A 17,859-nucleotide genomic window follows, 5' to 3' on the forward strand; every position below is an offset into this window, starting at 1 on the left:
CCACTGAGGCCTGTCTAGAATTGTGAATAAAACACCTGTCCTGTAACTGTCACATGACATTAATTACTGCATTATATCTTTCATCGCTTGAGCAAAAGTTGTTATATCAATTGTTACAGTTTATGTAAAAAAAAAATCTCTGTAAAATTAACAATATAATCAACAATCTAATTTGTATTTATTAATTTTATAGATCTAAATAAATCATAAAACTTATTTGAAAAATACTAATGGTACTATCAATGTTTTGCTATTGGCAACCCTAAAAATCAATTTCATATTTTTTTTTAAAAGTGCCTAAAATACAAGTACTTTTTAGTTTTTTGTCCGTTAGTTTTCCATTTCTAAGCTGTAGGTGATTTTGTATTATTAAACTTTAGAAACAGACAGATTAAAAAATAACAGTAGATCAGCAAGTTTATACATTGTTACAAAAATAATCTAGGAGTTAAAAGTTTATTTCCTGGAAAATACAGGAAAGGAACAAAAATTCCAAATTCATCTAAGAAAATTTTATAATTGCTTTATATATGCTACATACAATTCTAAAGTACATACACAAATAAAAAGAGAAAGAACTTTAAGATGAAAAAAATATATCAAAACTTGCTCCAAGGAATAAATGCATGCTATTATATCATCCCAGATAATTAGATTTATAGTGGGAAGAAAGTCTTTCCAATACAGATCAAAAACCTTTGCTCTACTTAGCCAGAGGGGTGTAGATCTTTAACTAGACAGAAGTTTCTTTGAATACGGATTCCCTTGGATTGTGACAATCTCACTGGACAATGCCTTTCTCTTTTATTTTTAAAACCAGTTTCCCCTGGGGACAACTGGCCAATTTGTATAACATAACATCATATACTTTAATTTATCTGATCAGTTCTATTGGTTTTTTTATTTACAACAAAATTATGTTTTTTTCCGGGGCAGCAAATCAATACAGAAGTAACAATTTCTATTTCAATCATTTCTGAACTTTAAACAATAAATATTAACTCTTGGGTTAGTTATTTAGAATATGATAGTATCAGCTTAGAAAGGCCTGGTCACATATAGCTAAAATTTGACAATTTAAATAATTGCGATCAAGAATTTGTGTCTATATATAATAAGTTTCAAGATAAAATACAAAATTTAACCTGTTTCCCCATATGATGTTCTTTTTTTTTAGCCATGCCAGTCATTTCAGTTGGTCAGCAAGGTTGACAAACATAAATTTTACCTAGATACCACAAGGATGTTGTGGCTAACATAAATTTTACCTAGATACCACAAGGATGTTGTGGCTAAATTTGGTTCAAATTGGTCTTGTGGATTGGACTTGTTTTAAGGTGGTACGCAACACTTTCACTAAAATTAATTTGGCTTGTTTAATTTTCATTAAATTTTGTCAAAGTATTTAATTTGACCCTTTAACAAAAATATAAAAAAAATCAAAAATTTTGAACCTACCGTTTAGTCAGAAAAATTACACTGGTTATAATGTAGTTTGACAAACACAAATTTTAATCATTGAGAAGCTTAATATTCCTTTTACAACACAACATATTTAAAATGTTTAGCTGATTTTGAAGAGTTATCTCCCTGTAGGTACCTACCACCTTAAGGAAGAAGATATGTGTCAAATTAAGACAACAGATGGTGATGGACAACAACAACAGACAATGACAAGTAATGAGGGGCTAGCAAACTATTGATAATCTGGATTAAATTTTTCATGTTTTATCATTTAATGTCGGTGATGAGGCAAGAATAGCCAGGTCACCCAGGTCAAGAGACAATAATCAATAATCAAAGATTCAATAGATAAAGAATGTCCAACTAAAATATCAATATAAATAAAAGATTCTTGCCATGGAAAGCAGAGTATTTTTATGCCTAAAAGAAAAATGTAATTTCTCTGATTATGTACTTCTTTCTCATGAAATAGAATGAAACAAAAAGATACAGGTTTGGTACTATTGCACCTCATGTTTCACACTTATTGACTGTATTTACCTTATCGTAGGTTTATTAAATCCTCCTGATCTTGGAGCACCACCAGAAAGGAATGGAAACTGTCTGTTATCCAACTTTTCTTCAACCGCATCCTAAAATTAAAAGTTGATCCAACTGTATACATGAAAATAAGTTGTTTACAGTATATTTTAATGTTACTGTACAAACTATATTTTACTTCTCTTTATTTCCTCTTCCCTTTATTTTTCAGGAAATAAAATTTCTTTTTGTAATATTGCCTGAAATTTTAAACTTTATACAAATGAATTTTAAATACCACTACATTGACAACAACACTTAAGAAAATGCATCTTATATCATCTATGTAGCGGTATTTGATTTTTTTTATCTGACAACCCTGCATACCATCTGGTATCCACTTAAGGTCAAGGAACAGTAAATGGGCTATGTCGCAGATTTTGCTAAAAAATTGCATACAACCTTGGCTCGTTGAACTACAACTGAAAATCGAAAAAATTATACATTTATCTCTTTTATTTTCTGAAAAATTGCAGATTGATTTCTCTTAATATGGGTGAACATTTGTATGGGAAGCACATAAAATCGACGAAAAACCTTCTAAAATTTGTCTTTAAATCGCCAAATCTATAATTCTACTCCATAGATTTTTCTTAAAAAACTATATATTGTTGACACATAAATTTCTGTTTTAATGATAGAAAATAATCATAGGGTCACCGACTTCGTTTTTTGTCTAATAATCATTTTGATACCTTATTGGTAGTGAAAAACGTCAAAAATCAACGTTTTACGGCCTGCAACGCGATAACGTTACGATTATTTCGACGTTTTGTTGGATTTTTTCACAAAGAACGCATCTTTGAATGATGTATACCGTAAAAACGAAGTCGGTGACCCTATCTTTATTTTGCATCATTATAACGGAAATTTATGTATCAACAACATATAGTTTTTTAAGAAAAATCTATGGAGTAGAATTAGAGATTTGGCGATTTTAAGACAAATTTTAGAAGAGTTTTCGCCGATTTTATGTGCTTTCTATACAAATGTTCACCCATTTTGTAAGAATTCAATCAGTAATATTTCAAATGATAATTGAGATAAATGCATTATTATTTCGATTTTCAGTTGAAGTTCATCGAGCCAGAGCTGTATGCCAAATTTTACTGAAATCTATGACATAGCCCATTTACTGTAACTTGACCTTAAGTGAACTCTACCAGCACAAAACATGAGAGGTGTTGGTTCAGCAGCTCCTTATTTATCGAATGAATTTTAAGTAAATTGTTACCTCCATTATATCTTTGATGTATGGTGTCCACCGAGACATTTGGTAGGTTCCTTCTATTTGTTTTTTCCTGTTAAATGGCTGATAAGGTTGTGATGCCTTCTTTCTGCCACCCTGTATAAATACAACAATTTGCATAATAAAATAGATAGAGATGGAATGTTTATTTTCTCCCTGCTTCTAAAAAAGGGGGACAATGCTGTTTTGGAACATTTAAATCACTAGACTGTGAACTGTCTTTACCAGTTTGTATGAAAGACTATAGATTGCATAGCTGGAATTTTTTTTTACAGCCAATGTATTACTGCAATTCAGAAAATATGCTTAGATGTAAAAAGGGCAAACTTAGTAAATCCACATCAAAGAAAAGGTAAAAGACAAGGAGAACAAGAAAGGTGATCATTGCAATCCCTCTGTACAGTACCATGCAGCATATTATAAATATTGCCATAATGTATAAAATTTAATATCATGAATCACAAAAAGAAACTTACAGAAAACTTAAAATATTCTGATTAAGAATTATTAACCAAATTTAAAAAGTAAAGAATGTTTATATTAAGATGCTCATAAAAAAAATACATTTAAAAACAAAATACTGGTTCAAGAAAATCTTCCAGATTTATAAATTAAGCTCTCAAGAGCAAGGAGTCATAGTTTTTTCACATAGTCAATAAATTAATGTGACTTGTCACCCGAAAACTAGATATTTAAATTAAACATACCCTCTATACACTGTAGGTGATTTCTTCCAATAAATTATTGCTATACAAATGTTTAAATCCAAGATTCTTTTTAAGTTTTGAAATTAATAAACATGTGTGACTTGATAAAAATGTCTTCAACTTATTCTAGCAGATAAAAAAAAAGAAAGAAAAAAAGTGTATTTAACTGTTCAGACTCAGGTCAAGTGATTTTGTCCCAAAATGAATAACCTGTGCTTCTGTTCTTTATTTTCTAGAATATCAGAACTCAAAAATCAAGTATTCCCAAGGTTTAGCATAAAATGGTTGCTAAGTATGATGAAAATCAGGACATCTTGTTTATTGCACAATGATTTAAAACAGCTAGAAAATGACCTTAAATTTTGATGGTTTGTAAAATTAAATTTGTTTAGTTTAAAAACAGATATTAAACTTAAATGTTGCACAAACGTAATGTTTATATATATTTAGTTTTATTGTTATCCCCCATTAACATTTAGTGGTATCTACAACAAACTTTTTTTACTGTATACAGACTAAGTCTTCACTACCAGACTACAGGCTAATAAAAACTATTTGCCATGCTATATCCTGCTGTATCCCTATATATCAGCAAAAATTCATAAAAAGGCTGCATAGAAATAAGCACAAACAAAAAGTATTTGCAACAAAAAACACAGAAAGGTGAGATAAAAACATCCACCTTATAGAAACAGCTAGTGTGGAAAATTTATAATACAGAGTATTCAATAGTGATTCGTGAAATAAAAGGTGAATAAAAGTGAAAAAATATTAGTCAGCTATCATTCTTACAAAGGTGGTGGGTCATTAATGATTATAAGACCATTTTAAACCAGACTGTTCATACTAATAAAGGATTTTTGTTATCTAATCATAGAAAAATTCAACTTCTAGAGTTTTATATTGATATCTTAATGGTTTGACAGATTTTCATTAAATTACAACACAACACAGAAAACATAAATAATGTGACAGAAAAGACGAAAAGACAAAGCAGAGAGGAGGACACAGGAAGTTTAAGGAAGGGAGATAATCCAATCAGATTAATCTCGTTCAATGTGAACTTTTGACATCACCACCCATAACTTATAACCAACTACCTGTAATTCGATTAATACTTTTGTCTGAATGCTTCCTTTATTATTATGTTCATTTCCAAATACATTAAATCTTAGTCTTTTGCTGCAGACATCATCACTCATTACCTAGATTTTGAAATACTGTTGATGTTGGTTTTTTTCTCAGTGCATCATGTTTACACCTTTTTGCAGAAGAAAAATGTGCTGCAGCAGAAGCATGATTTAGAACTTTAAACCAGTTAAGTTTAAGACATACTGCTGTAGCTTATCTGATTGCGCTGCTAAGTATGCACTACTTAAGAAGCAATCCTGCAACACTAATGACAAATAGAGCATGTACTGTTATTTACAGAAATGATTCATAGAAGCCTTTGCTTTTTCTTAAATTTTTCTATGAGATGGCATTTTTGTTAAAATTTGATCCAGAATGATATGCTCAACAAGGGGCATTAGTGTTGATTTATTTATTTTCTTTGGTACCAAATTTCGTAGATTGGGAAAAACTTGCATTTTTCGTGGCAATTTTTAAAAACTTTTTTGGCAAAGTTTACATACATTAGAAAATTTGTAATTCGTTGAACATCTAAACTCATGGTTCGAACCCTGTACACACAATATTGGTATCCAACAAATATCAATGAATCCAAAGTATTTGTAAAATATACAACTTATCCATGGTTTTATCAAAGATGGCCATCAATCACATTCATTTCAATGACAAATATTTAAACTATCATCCTTTATTTGTTGCATCAGAGTTCTACGAACAAATTGATGATACTTTGTGGATAAAACCTTTGGTTATCAATAAGGGCTTGGATGGGATTTCTTAATTTCTACATTATTCAATTATTAAGGGCACTTTTCTTTATCTTAAAATATAACACTTCGTCTTCAGTCAATAAGTGCGCTAAAACACTTGACCACTAAGCCAAGGTGTTTTAGTGGTCTAGTGTGCCGGGTACAGTGCAGGCTATTTGGTGTCACGATATCTCAGTAGCATGAGTTTGAATCCCATAGAGGGAAGAACAAAAAATTTAAAAAAGCAAATTTACAGATCTAACATTGTTGGGTTGATGTTTAGACGAGTTGAATATATATATATTACATAAAATGATAGGATAGTTGTTGTTTTTTGAGATTTGAAGGCATTTATTGGCAAAAAGATGGTCTCAAATTAAGTTCACTGCAGTACTGGCTACCTGTCAGTTACAAACAGTAATGAATTTGCTCTTAATTGTAGAAAAAAAGGTAGAAACATTAGACAACTGTTAGCTTTTATTTTTTTTCTCAGCCTGAATTGATAATCCTAAATTTCATTTTATTTATGTAGATATGGAACATATTTTATGTGGCATAATTTTGCTGTTAATTCTTCCATACTCTTGCAATATCCTTCATACATCGCAATCGTTCAAAACTTTTGAAGTTAGAACTGCAGTATGCAGTATTACTTTTCTTAAACAAAACAATGTCCAGAACAAGCATCACACATATGCTAGTAGAATATGGAATAAATGTACTCATGTTTTCCTTGCTTTAAAATACTTTGAATACAGTTCTTTAACAAAAGAGTTCTTGTTAATATGCTATCAGCCAAACAATTTGTTCAAAAAATAAATACAACAAACAAATAATGATATAAATGATTTCATTCTGCATTGTTATACTAGGAACCTGTCCATAAACCAGTAGCAAAGGAAGCAGGGAACCAGACCACTGTACCGCACATACAGTAAATAATAAAAATTATTCCCCTAACACAATCATGCCAGATAATGTAAAATCTACATACACTTAATCCCAATGTGTTGGCAATTATGTCTGGATTAACTTCCTGTAACATTGAGATGTATAAATAAAGAGTTTGAAGGTCAAAGTGCTGGCAATTATGTCTGGATTAACTTCCTGTAACATTGAGATGTATAAATAAAGAGGTTGAAGGTCAAAGTGCTGGCAATTATGTCTCAATTTTTTCTAAGATTGATAGCAACAATGGAAATCTAAAGAGGGGTCTAATATGGTTCCAGATCTTTTAAATGAAAAGTTTTATTTTTTAATTTTGAAAGTAAATTAATAACTTTTCAGTATTTTGAAGGTTAACGCTTATATTTCAAGTTATTCCCCATCAAATTAAATAGTTGTGTACAGACTACAGAGTCTCTTAAAAAGTGTAACAAGTAGATCACAATGACCGTATTTTGTTCATAGATTCTTGTATCCCCTGTAAAATACAGCTAGGTAAAGAGAATAAATACTGTGCATTTATTTATTGTTGTTATTGGCATCAGTTCTTGTAAATATTGTATTGTTGTAGACATTTGATTTCATGGTTAAGCCAAATCATACATACAAATCTTAACAAAATATGTACTTTGTTGTTTAATGACCATATGAATAAGATAAAACACTGTTTCAAATAATGTCTTAATTTCATGGAAGAGTTAAATTATAATTTGATTAAAAACAAAATGGTTCATCAAAGCAAACCATTTATGATAATGTTTAGTATATATTTTAAGAAGAAATATTCATCATTCATATACTTAGTTATTTCTTCTTCAATTCAGTGTGTTTACCACTAGAAATACCAACATGGTACTTAATGCTTCTCTACAGTGCTTTAATTGTTAATAGATTAGTTCAAACACTCTGATAAATACTAATTGTTTTAGTAAAAACTAAACAAGACCCTATAATTATCATCATATTATAGGCATAATGCAGGAATGTCAATGATTTGAATTTAAAAATAATCACACACAGAGGAGTTGTACATGCATTAAATGGTGATCTCAATGGTCCTGTATTTAATGACTGGTCAATGGGCAAGGTAAGTAGAGCATGATATCTTGAATATCAGACTTAATAAAATATCTATTATGAAACAAAGTTATTGATGTTTTAAAAAGTGTATCCAAAAGAAACAGTAGAGGATCTGCCTGTCCAGAATTAATGGGTTCAAGAATGAGGACCAAACATTAACCAAACAACATCTTCTTTCATAATTTTCAATCAACATGGAAACAAAATAATTTTTCATACAGATTGTAAGGTAAAATCAAGACATTTCTGTATGTTTGTTACTCAACTTCATCTCTAAGCAAATTTCCATGGGATCCCTGGACAGAATTTTCATGAACTCTGCATTGAATTGCAAAGGAATTTCTAGACAGAATTTGCAAATGAATCCTTTGACAAAATTTTCAGGAGCCCTGGATAGAATTTCCATGAAATCCTTAAGGAAGAATTCCCAGGATCCCCGATAGAATTTTGATGGAAAACCCACTGACCCTACACAGAATGTATTTCATGGAATCCCTGCTCAAAATGAGTATCATAGAATGCCTACACAAAGTGTTTTTTGAAACCAAAGTTTAGCATAACCAGAAGCACAGTTATCTGCACAACAGGGGAAAAGAATCAGACTAAAAAGAACTTGATAATACTTCTAAAGACGTCATTATTTAAAGAGAAAACTACATACATACAGACAGAAGTGTTCAAAATCCAAATCGCACACACATAGAAAAAGGAGAAGTTGAACATGTTGAATGTTAGTGTATTAATATTGTCCTATTCTCAACAAAAATTATTGCATACATTTTTAATTTGATTTCACTACAAAAGATGCCACGCTCCATACCGATTTAAAAATACTGGATTTTTCTGGTTCATCGTCCTGAAATCAGTCAAGTTTAGGTATGAAGGACTTCAATATTTGAATCAGTCTTTCTTCTTTCATGGAAAAAATACTTTTCTCTTCAAGAACTTACACACCAAGTATATAAAATCAAACATATGTGAAAAGCTCACGAGTTTGGCTAAGAGTGAAAACCTTATTTGGACTGTTCAGAAATACTATAGATTGTAAATAGTTAGTCACTCATATATACATCTTTTTATTCTAACTAAAACTGTTAAATATTACTGAAGCAAAAAGTGAATTTCATCATTTAAAAGTAAATGGTGAACACAATCCTTAAATAAGCAGAATGTGAATAAGTTAAAATTCACTTGATGATCGGTTAATTAACAGCTTATTCAAATAATTTACTTGATAATTGACGCACTTTCAAATGCTTGAGAGTGAGAAGAAGAAAATGGGTTAAGAACTAATAAAACAAAGCAAACATTTTTTGAAAAAAATCTGTAATATAGTTTTGCATGATTAGGATTATAATTAAAATTAAAAAAATATACCCTCACTGCTAATAGATATAGGCAGATGTGGTGTGAGTGCCAATGAAACAACTCTCCATTCAAATAACAATTTATAAAAGTAAACCATTATAGGTCAATATACGGCCTTAAACAACATGTTTGTTGCAGTTTACAAAAAATTCTTTTGAAAATTACAATTCTTAAAATCAATATGTTATAAAATAATCAAACAATTTTTATTAACACATTCAGATGAAAATGAAATAGTCCATATCAACCCGAACGCTTTTATCTTTGTCATATTTTTCTTTTTCATGTCAAAGAATTTAAGTCCATGGGAAAAGGAAAATGAAAATCCCACTCATCATTCATGCAACATCTTTTTCTGAGATTTATATCCAAAGTCAATTTGTTTTAATTCTTTATCTTCCTATCCCACAGTGCTTCTTAATTATTTCAAATCTTCATTTTATTTTGATTGAGAGAAAAATTCAGTATACAATTTTATTGGATATTTGCATTTCGTTGCTCACTTATATTTGTAGATAACTTTTACCCCCAAAATCAAGGAAATAAAGAATCCCAGGTATACTATCCTTAATTGTACTTACATTACTCCCATATATCAAATTGTGTATTTCATCGTAGCAAAGATACTCTGAATATTTGTAATGCCTTGGGAAACTTAATAGTCTATTTAAAATTCTGATTGCATGTGGACATGAGTTAACGAGTACAAAATAGGTAGGAAAGGTAAAACTCTTCATCTCTGCCTTGTTTTGACAAAATAAAAATTGTAAAGCAAAAAATATCCGACCACCAAGACAAAATAGTGCATTCAGAAAAAGGAGTTTTCAGCCCTTGCCTATTATTAGTGATTTTCTCACCTGGGCTATTGACTGAAATGTCCCGTAACTAGAACAATCATCTAAAATTCCACTCAAGTTTTTACCTTGGCCCTGTGTCGTAGCATGCAAAATTGTATACAAATTATTATTAGTCTTGCAATTCAGTGATTTTTTTCTGCTCATAAATAGCATAAAAAAATGTTCATATATTTGTTGTCTAATTTTTACATAACCTAAATATAAATAGGATAGATCTTAATAACTCCTCAATTGTAACTCAAACATCAAATAGGTCAAATATTAGATCAAACACAATATGCCCTGAACCCACCCATAATTTGCTGATTACTTCCCTTTAATTTGGTTTTCCTACCCTTCCTTATCATCTTCAGGGCATCCTCCTTTAGAATGACATCAAACAGTAAAGCTAATTTCAGAATAAATAAACATCATGGAGAAGACACACAAAAACAAAATAAAACATAGAGAGTTGAAGGAATAGGAACTAAACAGGATATGTTGTGCTTTAAGCATATAACATTTTAAACATTTGATAGAAATCCATGATTTGTTTATTTGAATTTGCTTTGAAATCAATAAATTAGTTTTCATCATTTTTAGATGCATCAAAAGGCCAGGATCAACATAATCTTATTGTCAATTCAACAAAGTATTTAAATATCTACTTTTAAGTGTGTAGAGAACAAATTTTAGCCTGGTATTTAATAAAGCTGTATCTAATATGTTTGACTTTACTCTTTTCATTTAAAAATAATTTGACCTTGATCTTTTCATTTGAATATTAACAAGAAAAGAAGTTTGCTGTGTGACTCTGCTGTGTGACTCTTAAATCTAATTTCTAGGATCTATGTAATAATCAGTGCAACTAGTATGGTTGATTTTAACATGTTACCTGTTGGGCTAATTTTACAAAATCAAGTTTTGTATTTACAACAGGGATAACTTACATCTTGTACGATCGGTACTCCTAAGTTTTGCATGTTAGTTATAATACACTTCTCTTCCTGAGGAATCTGTGCATGCTGAACTAACTTGGATAAATTTTCATCTGATATTCCTGTAATAAAATGTAAAAAATAAAGTTAAAATTCAAAGGAAAAACTAATAAGTTATAATGATTTCAAAGAGGGGGGAATAAAAAAGGTCCTAAAATACTTTATTTACCTGTGTAGAGTATAAATTCTTTAAAATATTTCTTAAACTTACAATGAATTAGGACTGTGCCCTAATAAAATGCTCCAGTGCACTATTTTAAGATACTAACTAATAAAATGCTTCAGTGCACTATTTTTATACCCTAACTACCCATAATATAAATTTGTTTTACTTAACAAAATTCTGAGGAAAATGCACCCTCACATTCAATATAAGTGCATCCCGTCCAATCATCATGATCAATTATATAAAACCTTTGTGAGATGTGCCCAATACTCAAGTCAGCCACCTAGATTTTTATCTTTTTTATAATTAAAACTTTTATACTCTAAGACAGACAGTAAACAATAAACAATAATTAATAAACAACAAAATAAGGAAATAGATAATAATAAAACTTTTTCACGGATTGTATATTAAACCAATTAAATGTTTTTTTATTTTACTATTCACCATTTTTTTAAATAATGGATTTTAGTGTTAGAAAACAGGAAGGTCTATATGAAAGTTCACCATGCTTTCCTTAATGAATAGTACAAGAATATTTTAAGGTAGTTAGTTTAGTAGTTTGTGTGACTGAACAAGAAGAAAACTGAATAAAGCATAATAAGGTATGGATCAATGTAGCATTAGAGGTGTAACAAGTTATTTAAGTCTGTCCAATGGCAGATTTTTGTTTCAAACTGAAATAATCTTAAACAATCATCTAGTATCAAAGAAGAAGATGCAACTTTATTTTATCCATATACACAAACTCTTTCAGATTGCTCAAAAATTGCAATATTTCCCCACTCTTTGGATTTTGAATTTTGAATTTAACATATAAACTAAATTATTAACATCTTGAGGGGAAAATATATATTTAACATAAAAAGAATTTATATATTCATACTATGTTGAAATCTACCATCATAGTTAAAATTCCTTCTATGATCAGGGTTTTTTTTGTGAATTTTAAAATTTGTTACACCCCCAAATTTTTTTTAATGAAATGTAATTTGTGGGTTGTTAATTCCTAAGCTACGAAATTGTAAATTGTCTGTCATATATGATGATTTGTGTTTATATTATATATGAGTTAGATGAAATTGTTCATTCTGCAGGTTTTATGCAGCCAGTTCATTCCAAACATTTTAGAACCTTTAAATCATTGTGTCGGAAAACAGCTGTAATTGAACTTAAGTATGCCATGCTTCTGAAGGTTCCTAAAGATCTACTGATTTCCCAAATAAAAAATATTCTTAATTTTGCTCATCAAATGCTTAAACCCATGATTTCCTTCCAAAGTGACTGTTCAAAAATAAAAAAATCACCCATGATGAAATATTTGATAGTAAAATAGTAATGGCATGTTATTACTTCAGTAATTTTAAAGTATCTTTTGATATGACATAAAATGCCAGTGAGGTATAATTCCTAAAATTATCTCCCCTTTCTAAACCTAGAAAGCTGAGCAGACGTCAAACATCCTCCTCATGCAAATGTCATACAGCCAATCAAAATAACTAGAACAAGTAATCAGATTTAATTCATTGCAAATAAGAAGCAATATATATACTGGAAGAATTTCCAGGTAAACTGCACTGCAAAAAGTACATGTTTTTAATATCTAGTTTAACAGGTGTGCAATTAAACTTGTATACCTTCCTCAGCCTTATCATCTGTAATTGTATATAAAGGTCAAATAATAGGTTAAACATGTCAAATACTGGTAGCCTCTAATTATTGTGATTAAAACACTGACGCATTATTCGCAATGATAAAAACATCACAATAATTTCTGAATTTACAGTATTAAACTACTAATGTTTTGAATGAGTTTTTTTTATATTCAAAATTTACAAGTCCTTTAAGATGTTCACTGGTTCTTTTGGGAAAATATTGAACCAGTCGTAAATGAACTGATGGCTGGTACATATATATGTGTATGACTTAATGAATATTCAACATACCAAATAAAATGATGCAAACTGAGGTTAAGTTAAAGCAAAGGTTTTTTCAATTAAACAAATTTTAGAAGCAATAAAAAGCACTTTACAATAGTCTTGTAATAATATAGCTTTTAAAGATAATAAGGTGCTTATAATCTTTTTATATAGTTTTCAAAAATTTAGTTTGAAAACTGAAATTTTGAGTTAATGATTAGCATTTGAACTTTTGTTTATATTTTTTCATGTTTGATTCATTCATAAAGGACAACTCTAATGAAAACCATTACTATAAAATAATCTATTTCAATAGGATTATTCACTTCTATTTCTAATAATTGATTAATACTTTTTGCAAGATTGGCTGTCACTTCTTAATAAAATCAGAAATAAAACTTTCTACACACAATTTTACAGTACTAATAAATATTATCTGAAAGCTTACCTCCTTTATGTATTATATATAATAATATTATTCTTATTTTATCGTATGCTGTTATATGTTGGTCTAATAATATAGGTACAATATTTCTCATATGGTCTTTAATTTTCTCTCCTTCTGCATCAGTTCCCATTGCCAAATCCTGAAAAATATAAGCATACATTTTTAATAAATGCATGTTTTCTCTCCCTTCTAACATAGTATACTTTAATATCATGTGACCACTAGATAAACTTGATAATCTAACCTAACTTTATTTTTTAACCTTTTCAATTACTCAGACCAACATACTTTGAATCTAAGTTTTACCAGGATTACTACAATCGTTTTATGTTACCAGCCAAAGGAGGTGGTAAATAGAGGGATCATTTCTTGTCTAAATAACTGAAGCTAGAGTAGTTTTTAAATTGGTATTTAAAAAAAAAAAAAAAAAAATGCTTGGGATAAATATGTTGTGATATTAAAACTTGATTAAAAAATATAAAAATATAATCATTCTACATGAAGATGACAGACAACCATATAGCAGACATTGAAAAAAGAATATCACTGTCTTGTATTAGAGTTCAACTTCTAAACAAGCATGAAATACTTGTAACTGGTAAAGCAAACAACAACCAATCATTAAGTCAATTTTTAGTCAAACAAAAAGTTTTCAGAATTAATATTCCATCTTCCAAATACATAAATACTACAAAAAAGCTGACAAATCTTATTAGCCTTTTAATCTGAAAAAACCTAATGTAACAGAGAAACAAAAACTTCTTTCTCAGCTCATGTCAATCATACTGCAACAAAAACACTGATGAAGTGTTCTCAGAGGACATATAAATATAGTGTTACACCTTACACATAATTGAACGTAGTTGCAAAATAGTCTTATCTTCTGTCAAAATTTACATTTTTTCTATTCAAAGGGAGATAACTCTACTTACCTGTTCTACTTTACATAATCTGTCCACATGTTTCTGGTAGATTTTCATGCAATCTTCTGCCAGATGTAAGTGTGTTGAGTATTTACTTAATTCTTTCTGATATTGAGGCATTTTCTTTAACATTTGAGATAAATCTCTTATATTGGCTTTTTCTCCATCTGTCATTTTTTTATCCTTTGCAAATTGTTTTAACTGTTTCGTTACTTGTCTGAAATAAATCAAGAAATGTTGAAACTCTAAAACATACCAATGTTCTGTCCGAAGAAATTAAAGTAAAACAAATTCACTTCATAATTTTTCACTTTATCATTAAAAAAAACCTTTTAACAACTGATATACAATTTTCTTTTTTCTTGTGACTATCATACACAAAACTTGATAAACAAAAGACATTTTTTTAATAAAGAGAATAACACTCTCATCTTGATCAAATATCCACTCAATAATTCAAATTAGCAAAACAAAAGAATAATTTTTGCCTTTAAGGTGTACAAGTATTTGTTTAAGATATTTTGCTATGCTAGCGAGTAGCTTCTAAGTAAATATAGGCTTGTGATCTTTTCACATCATCATGCATATCAGTCAAGAATAAAGAGTCCATAACAATTAGGCAGCATGATTTTAAAATAGTTTTTTTTTATTTACAATGAATACATGTACCCTGTCTTGTCCTTTTGGTTTTTTGTAATGTCAGTTGTTTTGGAGGATAATGGTTGTTTGATGTGGTTTGCTGTACTGACCAACATGTTTGTTTATTCATAAGTTATCATTTAAATGTATTACAGAATATACAACCATTTTTAAAATAAAAAAAGTTGCAAGGTGTTATTTTAAATACTCAATCATACTTCTCTTTGTGTATCCAATGCAGTCTTGTAAAACACTTACTGTGATACTATGGCAATATGTTGATGTCTAAGTTCTACCCACAATTCATCTGTCTCATCTAGCAGAGCCTCTTTTTCAACGACATCATTTCCAACATTATTTTCATATCTGAAAAAAATGGTGTTAGTCTTATCAGAAAGTGTCCAAAAAAATTTAGAGCTGGAAACATATCTTTATGTGTATAAGTATTAAATAATTTTAAGCACATATTCTTTTTTTTAAGACAATTTTTTATGAAAAGTAATATTCTTTTTAAATAAATGGGGAAAGTGTCTATGGGACACAGATGATGCCCCCGCTTGCATTACATATGAAGTTATAAAGGAACATAAATAAAGACAGTAAAAAGTGATGCTACTCAAATTTGTACTTGATCTGAGTTTTGTGGTTATTAGTACTGTGTACAAGTTTCATTAAGTTTGGTTGAGGCAAACTTAAGTAAGAGAACTGAACCCAAAAAATCAACTCTAGAACAATAAAAGTTGCATCCCATACATTCCAACTTGATCTGCATTTTGTGGTTATAAGCATTGTGTATAAGTTTCATAACATTTGATTGAAGCAAACAAGAAAAGATAACGAACACCAAATTTGGTATATATGTACGGACAGACATAAGTACATACAGATAGACAAGGGTTAAACTTAATGCCTCCTCCCCTACGGCAGGGGCATAAAAATTATTTATTACATCAGTAGGAAGAAACATTGGCCTAATCATATGAATATATATGAATAACCAAAATAGATTATAGGAAAGATGATCAAAATTTGGTGTCCACTTCAATCAATTATGATAAGTATATTTTTATCCATCTGTAATCTAACTTACTTGTAAACATCATTTTCAATGGGCAGTAGATCATAAGCCATAGCTTGGAAATGCAGGTCATGTAATAATGGAGTTATAGGATCAAATCCACGATCTAAAATTAACAACTGGGATCGATCTTTCTGTGGACCCTACAAATAAAACAAAGTCAATCAAGGGCTGATAACTGAAGTTTTATATATCAAAGTTGTCCCAAAAAGTTTGTGGTACATAATAAAATGTATTTTGTTTCCATCACTTTGATGAGGTCAAAATATCTGAGTTTCGCAATTAGATTTAGAAAACTGTTTAACTGTGTCAAACACTTTTTAAACAAATATATCAATTATCATCACAAACATGATGAGACTGTCATACAAGTGAGAGGTTAAACTAGCTACAACCCAAGTTCAATCCATAATTTTCTACCCAAGAAAATGCCTGCATCAAGTCAGGAATATGACATTTGGTATCTATACGTTTAATGTGTTCAAGCTTTTTAATTAGTGATTTTCCACTTTGAATTTTCCCCGAAGTTCCATATTTTTTTATTTTACTATTTAATACCTTAAATATTTCTCATTGTCATATAAAACAGATAAATTGTGAAATTTCATATAGATGTAGAGCATGATATTTACAGTGATGAAAAAATTAAACAAATATGACTGATAATTTCCTTTCTCAGCACAGTAGAGTCATATGATTTTTTGTTTGCTAGAAACTAAGGTGGGAACATGCAACATTTTCATAGGTAAAATAGTGATTACAGATTATCATTGGTCATCTCAACTCAATTGCTTTTCCTACTTTCAAATACCGGCTCAAGCGAAAAAATCAATCTTGTTGAGATGATCAATAATAGTCTATAATTATTACCTCTCCCATAGTATGATCATCAGCTCTATAGGCATCTAATTTTTGTTGTACCATTTGTGCAAATTCTGCATTCTTGTCAAATTCACTGAAAATCAAAGACATTAATGTCAACAAAAACTTTCAGACAAAACACTACAGGTATGAGGCGATTAGAAATCCATAGAGAAAATCTCTTGTTTTGAATTGGTTTGAAGGATATTTTCCTAACAAGGTGTATCACTTAATTGTAATGTTGTTAATGTCTTTTCAAAATAAAATCTTTAAAAACTGCATCACAAGTCATTTTTTAGATGTATTAAGGTAGCACTACAGTCTAACAATGATTTTTTGAAGATATTTTTTTTATCACATAATTTTGAAGCAGGTACTATTCTGCACAATTTGTAAAAATCCCAAAGTCATTATCATATTGCAACAGGGAGTAAATTGATAATTGACTTATGTAAATAAAAGCACATGGTAATTAATCTAAATATATAGGCATTTGGGAGGGGCTAATATGTCAATCATCTGTTGATGCCAGTGTCCAGCTGTTTATCTTTGACCATAAGATAAATATTGTAGTCTTATCTCATTGTTCGGCAACAACAAAATTTTATAATAGGGAAGAAGTGAACAGAGAAAAGAAAAAAATATAAAGGGAACAAAAACTACCAAAAATGAAAAAAATACTGTGGAAAAGAGTGGGAAAGTATTAAAAGCCTCTCACA

The 17,859-nt window shown here is 29.5% G+C and overlaps 1 protein-coding gene across 12 annotated transcripts in view; it reads right to left on the reverse strand.

Annotated features, from left to right (window-relative positions):
- LOC134708460 (syntaxin-binding protein 1-like) overlaps positions 1-17,859 on the reverse strand; it is a 37,301-nt gene that overhangs the window by 7,919 nt on the left and 11,523 nt on the right. For 2 of the 12 annotated variants that reach the window (XM_063569010.1, XM_063569011.1), the window contains exons 6-13: positions 17,150-17,234; positions 16,292-16,422; positions 15,460-15,567; positions 14,572-14,779; positions 13,640-13,778; positions 11,059-11,168; positions 3,278-3,388; positions 2,005-2,096 (exon numbers count right to left, since the gene is read on the reverse strand). In XM_063569010.1, the coding sequence (XP_063425080.1) occupies positions 2,005-2,096; positions 3,278-3,388; positions 11,059-11,168; positions 13,640-13,778; positions 14,572-14,779; positions 15,460-15,567; positions 16,292-16,422; positions 17,150-17,234 (984 nt within the window). Of the gene's footprint in view, positions 1-2,004; positions 2,097-3,277; positions 3,389-6,873; positions 6,916-8,724; positions 8,761-10,129; positions 10,202-11,058; positions 11,169-12,909; positions 12,928-13,639; positions 13,779-14,571; positions 14,780-15,459; positions 15,568-16,291; positions 16,423-17,149; positions 17,235-17,859 lie in introns of all 12 variants that reach the window. The other 10 variants (XM_063568999.1, XM_063569001.1, XM_063569003.1 and 7 more) reach the window with 10 other exon arrangements.

Source organism: Mytilus trossulus, chromosome 2 (genome assembly GCF_036588685.1).
Source record: "Mytilus trossulus isolate FHL-02 chromosome 2, PNRI_Mtr1.1.1.hap1, whole genome shotgun sequence".
NCBI classification, from domain to species: Eukaryota; Metazoa; Mollusca; class Bivalvia; order Mytilida; family Mytilidae; genus Mytilus; species Mytilus trossulus.